Here is a 17,035-nt window from a genome sequence, read left to right as displayed (position 1 = left end):
CCAATCCCTGCCCCTCAAATACCCTGTACTGAATACCTAAATCTGGCCTCATCCTTCATGGCCTCCATTATCCCCTCCTCCATGCAGCCTTCCTTAATTGACCTGACTCCACCTGTAAGTGAGCTCTTCCATCTCTGGATACCCAAACCCTTTAGCACCTCCTACCTTGTTTTAGGCTTATTTATTTGTAAGTCATATCTCCTTGACTAACCCAGTGTATTCCCTTGCCCACTTGGCATCTCTTAAGTCTAAAGGACATCAAACTATCAAACTCGTGCTGTCCCAGACCTGGTCCTGTTCTCATACTCTGAGGGATGCCATCTTCCTTCCTTTCTGGTCTATCATTCCTGACCCCTCCTGTCCCTCCAGTCCTTCATCACCTGCTGAAGCATGGCATGTATATTTCTTATCTCCTGTCTCTGGATCTATCAGCCTGTCACCATCTGCATAACCCCCCAGCCACTGTCCAGTGACCTCCCAGCGAGACTTCCTGTTGCTGTTTTTCCCCTGCAGTTATTTTCTCCTGCCTGCAGGTGTGATCAGTGTGAATTCCAAATCTGATAATAGCACCCTTTTCCCCACAGCGCTGTGCCTTAAAACCCTTCCGTGACTCCCGCATTGTCCCTAAGATAAGCGCCTGCCTCCTTGCTGTGCCCTGCCCGGCCTCTCCAGCCTTTTCATCCCTTGCTAGAATCCTTCCATTTACCACCACTAGCATGTCTTTGTGTGTTTTGCTTCCTCAGCCCCCAAAGCAGAGAATATTTGAGTCCACATTTACAAATGCTTTGTATATTACCTGGTTCAGCATTCATGGCTTACCAGGGTAGGGGCTTGTTCATTTTCCCATTCGCAGAAGAGGAAACTAAGGCGGAGAGAGGTGACATTGCTGAGTTCACAGTCGGAGAGGGGGTCAAGGCCTCATGCTTGTGTTCTGTCCGGGACACTCTGTGACCTGTCCTGTAACACCACGATTAGGAGGAGAGTGCAGAGCTGGCGAGGGCGGGGCACACAGGCCCTCATCCACACAGAGGGACAGGATTGTATGGCCTGCTGCATGGAGAGCCCAAGATGTGCACATCCTTTGGCTTGAATTTTCTGCTTCTAGAAATCCTGAGGAAGCCTAAAAATCCTGAAGGAATTATCAGAGCTTCACAAATATTTAGCTACCAGAATTTGAAGAGTAGCACTATTTAAAATAGATAAAACCTGGAAACACGCTATTGTTTATTGGATAACTAGAGTGCATCCATTGCATGAAATATTTTCAGCCATTGACACACATATGATAGATCACATTATTTATTTATTTTATTTTTTTTGAAACAGAGTTTCAAAAACTGGGAGTTTCATCCCTTTTTTTTTTTGAGATAGAATCTCACCCTGTTGCCCAGGCTGGAGTGCATTGGTGTAATCTCTGCTCACTGTAACCTCCGCGTCCTAGGTTCAAGTGATCCTCCTGTGTTGGCCTCCCAAGTAGCTGAGACTACAGGTGCCCACCACCACGCCTGGCTAATTTTTGTATTTTTAGTAGAGAAGGGGTTTCACCACATTAGCCAGGCTGGTCTCGAAGTCCTGACCCTGGACAATCCGCCTACCTCGGCCTCCCAATGTGCTGGGATTATAGGCGTGAACCCCTGCGCCCGGCCGGAAGATCACATTATAACATGGAAAGATTTTTTTTTTGAGACGGAGTTTCGCTCTTGTTACCCAGGCTGGAGTGCAATGGCGCGATCTCGGCTCACCGCAACCTCCGTCCCCTGGGTTCAGGCAATTCTCCTGCCTCAGCCTCCTGAGTAGCTGGGATTACAGGCACACACCACCATGCCCAGCTAATTTTTTGTAGTTTTAGTAGAGACGGGGTTTCACCATGTTGACCAGGATGGTCTCGATCTCTTGACCTCATGATCCGCCCACCTCGGCCTCCCAAAGTGCTCCCATTTACCACCACTAGCATGTCTTTGTGTGTTTTGCTTCCTCAGCCCCCAAAGCAGAGAATATTTGAGTCCACATTTACAAATGCTTTGTATATTACCTGGTTCAGCATTCATGGCTTACCAGGGTAGGGGCTTGTTCACTTTCCCATTCACAGAAGAGGAAACTAAGTCTTGAAAGGATTACAGGCTTGAGCCACCGCGCCCGGCCGGAAAGATTTTTTTAGATAATTTATTAAAATTGTGGTAAAATAATTATAACATAAAATTGACCATCTTTACCATTCTTAAGTGGACAGGGTAGTGGTGGTCAGCACATTCACATTAGGCGGCCATCACCACCATTCATCTCCAGAACGCTTTCTTGTGAAACTGAAACTCTGCACTCATCAATCCGTAACTCTCCATTTCTTCTCCTCCAACCCTTGGTAACTCTGCTTTCTCCGAATTTGACTACTCTAGGTACCTCATATACGTGGAATCATACAATATGTGTCCTTTTGTGATTGGCTTATTTCACTTAGCCAAGGTAATGTCCTCAAAGTTCATCCATGTTGTTGCATGTGTCAGAATCTCCTTCCTTTTCAAGGCTGAATAATATTCCATTGTGTGGATATAGCACCCATTTATCTATCGATGGACACATGGTTGTTTTCATCCCTCGACTATTGTGAATAATCCTGCTGTGAACTTGAGTGCACACATATCTCTTTGAGCCCTTTTTAATAATTTTTGTAACACAACAATGACCATGGCTATAGATACACTTGTACAGACACACCACAGTTGTCAACCCATTTTTACTAATTCCATGGTTTCTAAATTTTTTTATTTTAATTTTTTTTTTACTCTTTATTATGGAAAATTTAAAACATAGGAATAGGGAGGCCGAGGCAGGTAAATCACTTGAGGTCAGGAGTTGAAGGCCAGCCTGGGCAACATGGTGAAACCCCATGTCTCTACTAAAAATACAAAAATTATGGCCGGGCGCGGTAGCTCACGCCTGTAATCCCAGCACTTTGGGAGGCCGAGGTGGGTGGATCATGAGGTCAGCAGATCAAGACCATCCTGGACAACATGGTGAAACCCCGTCTCTACTAAAAATACAAAAAATCAGCTGGGCATGGTGGCGTGTGCCTGTAATCCCAGCTACTCAGGCGGCTGAGGCAGGAGAATTGCCTGAACCCAGGAGGCGGAGGTTTCGATGAGCCAAGATCGCGCCATTGCACTCCAGCCTGGGTAACAAGAGGGAAACTCCGTCTCAGAAAAAAAAAAAAAAAATACAAAAATTAGCTTGGTGTGCTGGTGCATGTCTAGTCCCAGCTACTCAGGAGGCCGAAGCAGGAGAATCACTTGAACCTGGGAGGCTGAGGTTGCAGTGGGCCAAGCTCAAGTGACTGCACTCCAGCCTGGGTGACAGAGCGAGACCCTCTCTCAAAATAAAACAAAACATAGAAACATAGGAATAGGTATAATGGTATAATGAACTGCCATATACCTATCCCCTAATCTTAGTAATATGACTCATGGGCACTCATTCACTCCCTGACCCCAAGGTATTATTTTGAATCCAATCCCAGACATCATATTATTTTACCTGTCAAACATCACAAAAATAACCACCATACCATAAACACACCTAGCAAATTCAACAATAATTGCTGAATAGCATCACATTGTCAGCATTCCAGTTTCCAGTGGTCTCATGAATGTCATCTTTTAAAAAAAATTAAATTGTTCTTTGAGCCAGGATCCAGATGAAGCCCACATGTTGAAATTGATGTATCTCCAAGTCTCTCTTCAATTTCCCCTCCACCAATTTCTTTTTCATTTTCTGAATTTTCTTCTCTGATCACATGGGCTTTTCTTCCATAATAGGAAGAGACATTGAGGTGCCAGCTCTGAGTAAAGGCTTGTCTTCCTCCCTCCCCATAGGACCGGGACTTTGTAGCCAAGCAGAAGGAGGACCTGGAGCTGGCCATGAAGAAGCTCACTACCGACAACAGGCGGGAGATCTGTGACAAGGAGCGTGAATGCCTCATGAGGAAGCAGGAGCTCCTTCGAGGTGAGGATGTGCGAGTGGCAGCACTGTCTTGGCCCAGAGTTTCTGTCAATGGGCATCCCAGCCCTGGGAAGCAGGGATGGGCAAGAAAAACCCCCAGACCTTCTCCATCCCCAAAACTAAACATCATTCTTCATGGTGAAACCTGGGGAAAAACCCCACTGAAATAAGGAACAAGGCAAGGACACCAGTTGTCACCAACACTATTTGACATTATTCCAGAAGTCAAGGGAAGAAAAGAAAGGAACAGGCCTAGAGTGGGTGGAAATTGTTAACAAGTGAGCTGGGTTTACAAAGGGTGGAGACAGGATGGGGAGCCGCATCCAACAGCTTGGCGTGGACTGAGCAACCACTCCGCCAGGCCATGTTGCAGTCTGTTTTTCTACTTTATCTCATTGAATCCACACCTAACACTGTGAAGCTGGCCCTGGTCATCCCCATTTCTGTAGGTGAGGAGACCGAGGCTTGGAGACTTACTATTCTTTGGCCGAGTATCTTAGTTCATTCAGGCTGCTATAACAAATTACCACTGACTGGGTGGCTTATAAACAGCAGATATTCATCTCTCACACTTCTGGAGGCTGGGAAATCCAGTCTAGGTGCCGGCGCACTTGTGGTCTGGAGAGGGTTTACTCTCTGCTTCATAGATGGCTCATTCTCACTTCATCCTCACATAGCGGAAGGGAGACTAGCTCTGGGGTCTCTTTGGATTTTGGGTGTTTTGTGGTTTTGTTTTGTGTTGTTTTCAAGACAGGGTCATGCTCTGTGGCCGAGGCTGGAGTGCAGTGGCACAGTCAGGGCTCACTGTGACCTCTGCCTCTGGGGCTCAAGCAGTCCTCCCACCTCAAACTCCCAAGTAGCTGGGACTACAGGCATGTGCTACCGTGCTTGGATAATTTTTGTGTTTTTGGTATAAATGGGGTCTTCTGTGTTGCCCAGGCTGGTCTCAAAGTCCTGAGCCCAAGCAATCTGCCTGCCTCGGCCTCCCAAAGCACTGGGATCACAGGCATAAGCCAATGTGCCCAGCCTGGGGTCTCTTTTATTAATAAAAGGGCACTGATCCCATTCACGAGGGCTCCACCCTTATGACCTAATCACCTCCCAGAAGGCCCCACCTCCTGATACCCTCACCTCAGGGGTTAAGATTTCAACACACACAAGCGTTCAAACCATAGCACTGAGACTGCACATTGATGGGGGATAGAGCTGGGCCTCGGATGACAGTAGCAGGAAGCCAGGCCTGCCCCGGTGCTATTCGGAGTTCAAGGGTTTTCAGGGCTGACCGAAGAAAAATAAATGACCACAAGATGGCAGTAGCATACAAGCGGCTTTGCTTAGGGGTGCATTTGGACAGGTTTACATGCCAAGAGGCTCCCTTACAGAAAGAGGCCTTCCAGACATGATGGTGTGCAGGCCATCACCCAGCAGGGGAAGAGGGCAAAAGAACTCTTGGGCAAGAAGGGGACCTGAGAGGGGGGTCACATGTCTAAAGGAGTTGTCCAGCATAGAGAGCTCAGGTGGAGCACCTCTGGGTCAGAGAACTGCAAAGGGCAGTAGGGTCTTTATGTAACCCTTGGGTCTACCTTCTCTATGGCTAGCAGATAATAGGTACAGTTTCACAGGGTATTGAAAGTAGGCAGGCTCCAAATGGCTAAATATCTGCTTGGTTTGTTCTTTTTTTTTTTTTTTTTTTTTTTTTTTTGAGAGGGAATCTTGCTGTGTTGTCCAGGCTGGAGTGCAGTGATGCAATCTTAGCTCACTGCAACCTCCACCTCCCAGGTTCAAGCAATTCTTCTGCCTCAGCCTCTGTAGTAGCTGAAATGATTACTGGTTAGCACCACCACATCCAGCTAACTTTTTATATTTTTAGTAGAGATGGAATTTCACCATGTTGGCCAGGCTGGTCTTGAACTCCTGACCTCAAGTAATCTGCCCACCTTGGCCTCCCAAAGTGATGGGATTACATACATGAACCACCACGTCTGGCTGTTTGAGTTTTTTTACGTAACTATATACATGTTTTGGGGGGTTTCTTTTTTTTGAGACCAAGTCTCACTCTGTCACCCAGACTGGGGTGAAGTGGCACAATATTGGCTCACTCCAGCCTCTGCCTCCACTGTTCAAGCAAGTCTCCTGCCTCAGTGTCCCGAGCAGCTGGGATTACAGGTGCATGCCACCACGCTCAGCTAATTTTTTTATTTTTAGTAAAGACGGGGTTTTGCTGTTTTGCTCAAGCTGGTCTTGACCTCCTGGGCTCAAGCAATCTGCCCACATCAGCCTCCCAAAGTGTTGTGCTGGGATTACAGGCGTGAAGCCACAGTGCCCAACTGTACATATTATGTTCTTGTGGGGTTTTTTTTGTTTTTTTTTTTTAATAAAGATGGGGTTTCACCATGTTGGTCAGGCGGGTCTTGAACTCCCGACCTCAGGTGATCCGCCCGCCTTGGCCTCCAAAGTGCTTGGATTACAGGCATGAGCCACCACGCCCGGCCCCCATATTATGTTTTAAAAATAACAAGGGGATGGGTACAAATTTGAGTTTGGTGCCTGTGGACTTTTTGACGGTCTGGGCCTGCTGTGAGGAAGTAAACAACATGAGGCCAATATCCCAGGGCCATTTATAAAACAGGCCTCATCCAGGCCCTTGATGACCAGTGCGGTTAAGCAACATACACCTCTTATTATTTGGTGTGGATCAGCAAAAATGGGATCCTTACGTTTTCAATATTCTGCATAGAGCACAGTTGTCTGAGAAAAGCCTTCACTTCCTTTTCCTAGTCCATGATGTTGGTAAGAACCGCCCTATTTACAGAACTATGGTTCTGATTTTAGTGTGGAAGCCAAAATCACGATTCTGATATACCAAAAGCAGACAGCATTTTGCACAGAACAGGAATGCAGTGAAATAAACAACATTCGAAGTGAACGAAGCATAATCTCCTGTCTCAAAGGGCGTGAGATTCTCCCTTTGACCCCAGGTCTCCACCCAGGTGCTGTGCATAAGAGTCGATTAATTGACCTCCAGTGATAAAACGCCAGATATCATTGTCACCATAACGCATGCATGGGAGATGCAGGGGACAAGGAGGATTTCACCCATTTTTCAGAGGAGGAAATAATGACAAGAGGCCATTGTGTCTTCTTCATGGGGGTCTCCATCTGAGTCCTTCCCATTTGCCCTTCAGGAAAGCAGAGATGCAGTGTGGATTGCACTTAAAAGTGTCTCCCAAGGACGCTCCTCCCTCCATGGTATAGCTGTGTCCATTTGGCAGAGGTGGCAGCTGATGCCTAGAGAACCTCTCCATTCCTAATCCCACTGATGGAGCTGGGTTCCAGCCTATATCTGCAGCTTCTCTGGCTCCTGACTTTGAACACTTCCTGCTATACCATGCTGCTGGGAACTATCATTCCTTAGGCTTACAGGAAGTTTCTAGGCCTCAGCTCAGATCAGCCAACATGGTCTGATGAGGTAGCACACGTGGCGATTCCTGAGCCCAGCAGGTTGGTTGTCGGCTCCGGCGTGAGGAGGCCAGACAGAGGGGTGGGGCCAAGGGCCTGTCAAGTCTCTGGCTGTCAGCACCTCACCAGGTGGGTGACATGTCCTCCGCAGACCGGGAAGCGGCCCTCTGGGAGATGGAGGAGCACCAGCTGCAGGAGAGGCACCAGCTGGTGAAGCAGCAGCTCAAAGACCAGTACTTCCTCCAGCGGCATGAGCTGCTGCGCAAGCATGAGAAGGTGAGGTTGCCAGCGGCGCGGGGCTCGGGTCTGCTGTCGGGCCAACCCGGGAGAGCTATGAAGCTGTGCATGATGGGGCACCTCGTGGGTACCATCTGTGCCCCCAAGAGGAGCCAGGGCTGGCTGCAGTGAGGCCCCAGGAAGTTCTCCAGGGGTGTCCTGCTTCAGCTCAAGGGACTGGGAGTAGGGAAGACCATGCGATGGCCCAAGCAGCTCCCTCGCTGACTCTTGTTACTTGCTGTGATTTTTTTTCTTTCCTTTTCTTTTTTTTTTTTTTTTTGAGGCGGAGTTTCACTCCGTCACTCAGGCTGGAGTGCAGTGGCGCAATCTTGGCTCACTGAAACCTCCATCTCCCGGATTCAAGTGATTCTCCTGCGTCAGCCTCACAAGTAGCTGGGATTACAGGGGCTTGCCACCACACCTGGCTAATTTTTGTAATTTTTAGTAGAGTCAGGCTTTTATCTTGTTGGCCAGGCTGGTCTCGAACTCCTGACCTCAAGTGATCTGCCCGCCTTGGCCTCCCAAAGTGCTGGGATTACAGGCGTGAGCCACCGCACCCGCCCAGGGTGTGTCTGCCTTAGCTCTTTTTTCTCTTTTCCCTTCTTGTCTTCCCTGTCCATTTCCTCTTTGTTTCTCTCTTTCTTTTGCATCCCTTCAGAATACTTTTAGGTCTGCACTTAAACACCACCTCTACTGGGAAGCCTTCCCTGAACTCCCCAGGTGAGAGCCCTGCTCTGTGTGGCCAAGCACCCTCTCCTGTGGGAATTGTCTGTCTCAGTTCAGCCTCCATAGTGGGACAGTGACAGACAGACCAAGGTCTGGATGCACAGTAGCTGTGGATAATTCCAGTTTCTTATCTGAGTGCAGTGACAGGAGTCAGCATAGGGCCATTGGAGTTCAGAATAAGGCTACCCAACCAGGTGAGGAAATCAGGGAAGGCTTCTTGGAGGAGGTAATGCCCATGCTGAGCTTTGAAATACAAATAGGTGTTAGGGGAGGGAAAAAAATTTAAACGTATCAAGTTTTTTTTACAATATAAATTCACGTCTGCATCACTAATGATGAACCATCCCTTTTAGTGTACATTTTGCTTTGAGATACTAGCTAATGATGGCATGCCATCATTGATAAGATGAGAAGGCATTTAGAAGGTAAGAATCTAAAATATTAACAAGAATTTTTAAAGTCAGAAGAAAAAAAGTTATTAGCAGTAGAAGTAAAATAGCAAGCCTTGCGTTGCTGAACATTGTGGGCTGAGTTAGTCCTGGGCCTCTGAATGGAGTGTGGGGGCCTTAGCAACTGACCTCAGTGCCGCACCGCCCCCCCTCCCCCCACCCCCATGTCGCCCTGCGATGTTCCTCCCCAGGAGCGGGAGCAGATGCAGCGCTACAACCAGCGCATGATAGAGCAACTGAAGGTGCGGCAGCAGCAGGAAAAGGCGCGGCTGCCCAAGATTCAGAGGAGTGAGGGCAAGACGCGCATGGCCATGTACAAGAAGAGCCTTCACATCAATGGCGCAGGCAGCGCGGCTGAGCAGCGTGAGAAGATCAAGCAGGTGGGAGCCAGTGTGCGGGTCTGCGGGTGTGCTGGGGTGCAGGCACAGCCAGGTTTGGCCGGGCCTGGGCTTTATACGATTTGGGAGAATATGAAAAAAGATACAGGCTGGGTGTGGTGGCTCACGCCTTTAATCTCAACACTTTGAGAGGCCAAGGCGGGTGGGTCGCTTGAGCCCAGGAGTTTGAGACCAGCCTGAGCAATATAGCAAAACCCCATTTCTACAGAAAATAATTTTAAAAATAATTAGCCAGGCATACTGGCTACTTGGAAGGCTGAGGTGGGAGGATCGCTTGAGCCTGGGAGGCGGAGAGCTAAGATCTCGCCACTGCACTCCAGCCGGGCAACAGAGCGAGACTCTGTCTTAAAAAGGCCACACATGGTGGCTCACTCCTGTAATCCCAGCACTTTGGGAGGCCAAGACGGGCAGATCACCTCGGGTCAGGAGTTCGAGACCATCCCGGCCAACATAGTGAAGCCCTGTCTTTACTAAATACAAAGATTAGCTGGTGTGATGGCACATGCCTGTAATCCTAGCTACTTAGGAGGCTGAGGCAGGAGAATTGCTTGGGAGGTTGCAGCAAGCCGAGGTCGCACCACTGCACTCCAGCCTGGGTGACAGAGCAAGACCCCATCTCAAAAAAAAAGAAAGATACACCTTGACCCTCCCACCGTAAGGTCTTGGGGTGGGGGGGTTGTGTGAGTCACCAGGTGTGCCCTGGAAGCTTCATCAGCCTCATGGTGAATTCACCTGTGTGTGGACAGAGGCGGGAGTGTGGTGCTGTGCTGCAGATTCTCCTGTGCTGTTCCCTTCCACACTCCCATGCTTTTATCTGGGCATCTTCCCCACATCCTGTGTTGCCGTGTGGCTCGGGCACATGGGCCCTGTGATTTCTGCCTGGCACACACACTTTCCTGGCATGTGTAACATTACAGTGTCATGTCCCCACCATCCTGGGAGCTCCTTGAGAGCAGAGGCTGGATCTCAGCTCAGGGTGAGGACTTAACACGGGCACTGCCTGAGGTGGTGCTGGGTACTGGGGCTGGGCATAGACCAGTCCCCTGAAGGGTCTCCCTGGGCCAGGGCTGAGGTGGGCTCCCTACCCAACCAGCCAGGCCCTGGCCCCCTGAGGCACCCACCCTCTCTCTGGTGCAGTTCTCCCAGCAGGAGGAGAAGAGGCAGAAGTCGGAGCGGCTGCAGCAACAGCAGAAACACGAGAATCAGATGCGGGACATGCTGGCACAGTGTGAGAGCAACATGAGCGAGCTGCAGCAGCTGCAGGTACCACCCTGCCTGTCCCTGCCCCCAGCTGCCTCAGTTTCCCCAAGGCCATCATCTCTCAGGGGGCCAGAAACTCCACAGCAGGGAAGGATCTTCGTCAGCCAAGCCCAGGGTGGGCGGGTTGCAATCCTGCCATGCTGCTCTCGGGCTGTGTGAGGTTGGGCAAATCACAGCGCCCTCCCAAGCCATAGCTCTCACACCTCTAAAACGGGTGTGGGGTGGGGATGCCCATTCCTGCCGTGCAGGATTGGGGCGAGGACTTGTGACTGCAGTGATGCTGGAGCTGGCAGTGGGCTGCGGCAGAGCTTCTGAGTCATCGCTGTTTTGGGCAAAGGCGGTCGGGGTGTGGCTGAACCCCTTGTGGGTTGCTTTCCTGCCGTAATTCCTGACCTCTTCAAGTTTCGTAGTCCCAGGAGCTGGTACTTCAAGCCCCCTTGTGGGGATTGGGCCCGACTCGAACCTCAGGAAATTGCGCGGACTGTTGGACCCATCGAGCAGTTTCTGGAGAGGCAGGGAGGCATGGAGGAAACCTTCCAGGTGTTGAGGCCTGCCTGGCAGGGGTCTGCTGATTACCACTGTGTGACTTTTGGCTAAGCCACTCACCTTCCACATCTGTTGTCCTATCCCTGCCTCGGGTTTCTGTGAGCACTGAGAGCCCATCTGAAGTGCCGAGCACAGCTCCGGGCAGGCCACGGGAACTCAGCGCTGCTGCGATTATTACTTCTCACTCAGCCGAGCTCTAAACTCCTGCAAGCCTCTAGCATGCAACCCAAAATGAAAATCTCCAATTTTCCAACCCCAATAGGGTGGTGGTATCTGGATAAAGGCACTTTCCAGGCCGGGCATGGTGGCTCACGCCTGTAATCCCAGCACTTTGGGAGGCCGAGGCAGGTGGATTACCTGAGGTCAGGAGTTTGAGACCAGCCTGACCAACATGGTGAAACCTCGTCTCAAAAAAAAAAAAAAGATAAAAAAAAAAGGCACTTTCCACTTGCTTTATAAGCTCCCCATGACAAGACTGATACCTTGCAGGAAATCAACAGGGACTTGTCACTTCTGCCTCTGAGAGAGATTTACATTTTGTAAAGAAGATAACTTAACTCTGAGAAAGAACACTGAGGTTGGAAGAGTATCATGTCAGTGACCCTCATTCCTCACCACAGATCTCCCTGAGGAAATCATATGTGAAACACAAAGTATCTTAGCTCAGGCTGCCAGCACAAAGTACCATCGTGCTTTAAACAACAGAAACTTCTTTCTCACAGTTCTGGAGGCTGTAAGTCCAAGATCAGGGCGCCAGCATAGCTGGGTTCTGGTGAGGGCTCCCTTCCTGGCTTACAGACAGCTGCCTTCTTACTGTATCCTCACATGGCAGATAGTATATGAGAGTACTCAAACTGGGAAAGCTCTGTGTTGTCTCTTCTTATAAGAGCACTAATCCAGGCCTGGCACAGTGGCTCACACCTGTAATCCCAGCAGCACTTTGGGAGGCTGAGATGGGCGGATCACAAGGTCAGGAGTTTGAGACCAGCCTGGCCATTGTGGTGAAACACTGTCTCTACTAAAACTACAAAAATTAGCTGGGCATGGTGGCGCATGCCTGTAATCTCAGCTACTCAGGAGGCTGAGGCAGGAGAATCACTTAAACCTGGAAGGCAGAGGTTGCGGTGAGCAGAGATCTCGCCATTGCACTCCAACCTGGGCAAGAGAGTGAGACTCCATTTCAAAAAAAAAAAAAAAGAGCGCTAATACGTTCCTGGAGACCCCACCCTCATGGCCTCATCTAAACTTAATTATCTCCCACAGGCCCCATCTCCAAATACCATCTCATCCGGGGTTAAGGCTTCAACCTGAATTTTAAGGGGACACAATTAAGTCTACAGCACAAATGTTTAGCACAGTATGATTTATAATAGTGAAAATTAGAAACAACCTAAGCGGCCAAAAATAGAGAAATGTTTAAGTAAATTTGATAAATGCATACTGTGGGATATTCTATAGGCATTAAAATAATTATGAAAAACATCACTTCCTCGTAGAAATGTTTACATTATAATGTTAAGCACATGGCAGGGATTGGTTTCAGAACTGCATGCACAGGGTGAGCTGAACAACATGGGACAGAGAGATACAGGAGAGAAATCAGAATGTTCATAGTGGTGCTTCTGTGTGGTGGGATTAGGGCATACATTGTCAATAGTTTTATTGTTTTGTTAAAATGATATCTGTTCTTTTTGAAACATTCAAACCATGTAAAAAGCGCAAAGAAGAAAGTTGCAAAATGGCCAGGCTCAGTGGCTCACACCTGTAATCCCAGCACTTTGGGAGGCCTAGGAAGGTGGATCACTTGAGGTCAGGAGTTAGAAAGCAGCTTGACCAAGAGATGGTGAAACCCCATGTCTACTAAAAACACAAAAATTAGCCAGGCGTGGTGGTGGGCACCTGTAATCCCAGTTACTCGGTAGGCTGAGGCAGGAGAATCACTTGAGCCCAGGAGGTGGAGGTTCCAGTGAGCCAAGATCATGCCACTGCACTCCAGCCTGGGTGACAGAGTGAGATCCAGTCTTAAAAAAAAAAAAAGGAGGGGGGGCCAGGCGCAGTGGCTCATGCCTGTAATCCCAGCACTTTGGGAGGCCGAGGCGGGTGGATCACGAGGTCAAGAGCTCGAGACCATCCTGGTCAACATGGTGAAACCCCGTCTCTACTAAAAATACAAAAAATCAGCTGGGCATGGTGGTGCGTGCCTGTAATCCCAGCTACTCAGGACGCTGAGGCAGGAGAATTGCTTGAACCCAGGAGGCGGACGTTGCGGTGAGCCAAGATCGCGCCATTGCACTCCAGCCTGGGCAACAAGAGCGAAACTCCATTTCAAAAAAAAAAAATTTGCAAATCTACCACACATCCCCACCATAGAGTTAATAAGAACTGTTAACATATTCTAGACTATTCCTCCAGGCACCTCTGGGTGCATGTAACGTACATAAAGAGTTTGAATAAATGGGGTTTATAGTCAAGAAGAAGTAATAATGAGCGATGCTAGTGCCCTTGTGGCCTCAGTGTGAGGTGTGTCTCAGTCTTTAGGGCCTGTGTCTTTTTCTAATTTCTTACCTGTTCTGCCTGGAATTTGTTCCAGAATGAAAAATGCCACCTCCTGGTAGAGCATGAAACCCAGAAGCTGAAGGCCCTGGATGAGAGCCATAACCAGAACCTGAAGGAATGGCGGGACAAGCTTCGGCCGCGCAAGAAGGTAACCATGTCCCGGCGGGTGGGCTCAGTCTCGGACTCTGCTCCGTGCTGTGCACAGGCCTCTGGCCAGAACATGATAGGTCTCCTTAGTTTGGTGGGCTCTTGCTTTGCCGCACCATAAAATGGATCTCCAGCCTGAGAGAGAGGGGCACTTTCTAACCCTTTGTGGATGAATGCCCTGCAGCTTCCACCCGTGGAGGGCATCCTCTTGCTCGGCTCCCTCTCATGGACCAAAGGACCCCTGCCATGTAGTGTCCACAGAGGATGCTCCAGTGAGTCGAACCAGCCATGCTGCCAGGCCAAAGCCCAGCCTATGGGGTTTTCTCTTAGAGGACGTTATTCTGAGAAGTCAGAACCCAGCACCAGGTGGACCGCTTGCCCGTTTCGTTTTCTGTTGCTGTGTCATGAACTGCCGCATACTTAGCAGCTTCAACCAACATCCGTTTACTGTCTCCTAGTGATGGCGGTCAGGAGTCTGGGTGGGCTTGCCTGGCTTCTCTGCTCAGGGACTCACCAGCCTGCAGTCAAAGTTGTCAGCATGGCTGGGCTCTTAGCTGAAGCTTCTGGGGAAGAATCACTTCCAAATCCATTCAGCTTTCCACAGAATCCAGTTCCTTGTGGCTGTAGGTCTGAGGTCCCTGTTTCCTTGCTGGCCTCAGACAGGGATTACTTTCTTTTCTAGAGGCCATTGGCATTCCTTATCATGTGGCCTCCTCCACCTGCAAATAGCAAATGTGCATTCAGACCTTCTCATGCTTTGAATGTCTCTGATGTCCCCTTCTGCCACCAGCCGGAGAAAACTCTTTTACTTTTTTTTTTTTTGAGACAGAGTTTTGCTCTTGTTACCCAGGCTGGAGTGCAATGGCGCGATCTCGGCTTACCGCAACCTCCGCCTCCTGGGTTCAGGCAATTCTCCTGCCTCAGCCTCCCGAGTAGCACGCGCCACCATGCCCAGCTAATGTTTTGTATTTTTAGTAGAGATGGGGTTTCACCATGTTGACCAGGATGGTCTCGATCTCTTGACCTCGTGATCCACCCGCCTCGGCCTCCCAAAGTGCTGGGATTACAGGCTTGAGCCACCGCGACCGGCAGGAGAAAACTCTTTTAAAAGGCTCATGTGATTAAATCAGGCTCATGGGATAGCTTCCCTGCTTGCAAGAATGATATTACATTCAGAGGTTCCACCCACACTCAGACAAGTGGGGAGTATACGAGAGTGAGTCACAAGGGTCATTTTTGAATTGTGCCTGCCATGCTTTCACCTTCAAAACCCACGCCGTCACTCAGTCCTGCACCTTTCTTTACTGCCCTGTCACTCTCTCTCCTTCTTTGCAAAGCATTTTGAGCAGCCCATTACCCTGCCCCAATTTCTTCCTCAGCCCGCTGAGAAATTTCTTTCACAGCCCACTGCAGCCGCTCTTGGCAAGGTCAGTAACAGCATCCTGCTGGCCAGCTCCCAAGGTTACAACTTGCTGGACCTGACCGCCTGGAGGCAGTCAGTGCTGTCAGTCACTCTCTTCCTTGCCTGTCTTGTCCTCCTAGGCCCACCTTCTGCTGGGTTACTTCTCTGTCACTGGCCCCTCTGCAACGTCCCTCCTGACTCATCTGTTGATTTCTTTATTTTATTTTTTATTTAGAGACAGAGTTTCACTCTGTCACCTGAGGCTGGAGTGCAGTGGCGCGATCTCGGCTCACCACAACCTCCATCTCCTGGGTTCAAATGATTTTCCTGCCTCAGCCTCCTGAGCAGCTGGGATTACAGGCACATGCCACTATGCCCGGCTAGTTTTTCTATTTCTAGTAGAAATGGGGTTTCACCATGTTGGCCAGGCTGGTCTTGAACTCCTGACATCAAGTGATCCACCCATGTTGGCCTCTCAAAGTGCTAGGATTATAGGCAAGGGATCTCAGCTCATGCAGCCTCTGCCTCCCTGGTTCAAGTGATTCTCCTGCCTCAGCTTCCTAAGTAGCTGGGACTACAGGTGTGCACCACTGTGCCTGGTGGATGTAATTTTTTCTTTTTTTGAGACAGAGTCTTGCTCTGTTGCCCAGGCTAGAGTGCAGTGGCTTAATCTCAGCTCATTGCAACCTCCACTTCCCATGTTCAAGCAGTTCTCCCACCTCAGTCTCCCGAGTAACTGGGACTACAGGCACCTGCCACCATGCCCTGCTAATTTTTGTAATTTTAATAGAGACAAGGTTTCACCATATGGGTCAGGCTGGTCTCGAACTCCTCACCTCAGGTGATCCATCTGCCTCGGCCTCCAAAGTGCTGGGATTACAAGCTTGAGCCACTATACCCAGCGGATATAATTTTTTTAAAAATATTGTATAATGAAATGTGTCAACTTTTGGAAGATCTGCATAACTCAGTAAACCAATATTGTCCAAGTGACCAGTGCATGATGTTACAAGATCATGGCTGGGGCAAAGTGACATCCAAAGTGCAAGACAGACCATCAGATTTTTTTTTTTTTTTTTTTTTTTTTTTTTTTTTTTTTTGAGATGGAGTGGCGTTATCTCACTGCAACCTCCACCTCCCAGGTTCAAGCGATTCTCCTGCCTCAGCCTTATGAGTAGCTGGGATTACAGGCGCTGGCTACCACTCCCAAAATTCTGAGATTACAGGAGTGAGCTCAGGAGTTCGAGACCAGCCTGGGCAACAATGGTGAAATCTCATCTCTGCAAAAAATACAAAATACAAAAATTAGCCAGGCACAGTGGCACATACCTGTGGTCGCAGATACTCTGGAGCCTGAGATGGGAGGATCACATGAGGCCAGGAAGTCAAGGCTACAGTGAGCCATGATTGCACGATTGCACTAGCCTGAGTAACAGATTGAGACCCTGTCAAAAAAAAAAAAAAAAAAGAAAATTGAGAAGCTGTCAAGTCAGGCTGGTGGACACAGGTTTTCCAAAGTTCTAATTTTTGCTTGAATGTTCAAATTTTGTCATTAACAATAAATATCCTTAGTTGTTTTTCTTGAGGTGATCAGCACAATTTGTTCATTTTCAAGAAAGTGTTTGCTAAATACTCACATTTGTCTTTTTTTTTTTTTTTTTTTTTTTTATGGGATCTTGCTATGTTGCCCTGGGCTCAAGCAGTTCTGTCTCAGCCTCCCAAGTAGCTGGAACTGTAGATGCATGCCCCTGGTTGTCAGTTATTTTTTTTAATAAAAATGATATTCTAGGCTGGGCGCAGTGCTCATGCCTGTAATCCCAGCA

At 48.9% G+C, this 17,035-nt stretch overlaps 1 protein-coding gene across 2 annotated transcripts in view; it reads left to right on the top strand.

Annotated features, from left to right (window-relative positions):
* STK10 (serine/threonine kinase 10) overlaps positions 1-17,035 on the top strand; it is a 152,627-nt gene that overhangs the window by 128,228 nt on the left and 7,364 nt on the right. For both annotated transcript variants that reach the window (XM_032260349.1, XM_032260350.1), the window contains exons 14-18: positions 3,867-3,996; positions 7,604-7,728; positions 9,095-9,283; positions 10,439-10,564; positions 13,698-13,811. In XM_032260349.1, the coding sequence (XP_032116240.1) occupies positions 3,867-3,996; positions 7,604-7,728; positions 9,095-9,283; positions 10,439-10,564; positions 13,698-13,811 (684 nt within the window). The remainder of the gene's footprint in view (positions 1-3,866; positions 3,997-7,603; positions 7,729-9,094; positions 9,284-10,438; positions 10,565-13,697; positions 13,812-17,035) is intronic.

The sequence above is a fragment of the Sapajus apella genome, unplaced genomic scaffold (assembly GCF_009761245.1).
Source record: "Sapajus apella isolate SASKATOON/1434 unplaced genomic scaffold, GSC_monkey_1.0 scaffold117, whole genome shotgun sequence".
NCBI lineage: Eukaryota > Metazoa > Chordata > Mammalia > Primates > Cebidae > Sapajus > Sapajus apella.
Note: the sequence above shows the minus strand (reverse complement) of the source record. Positions and strands in the feature narration are given on the sequence as shown.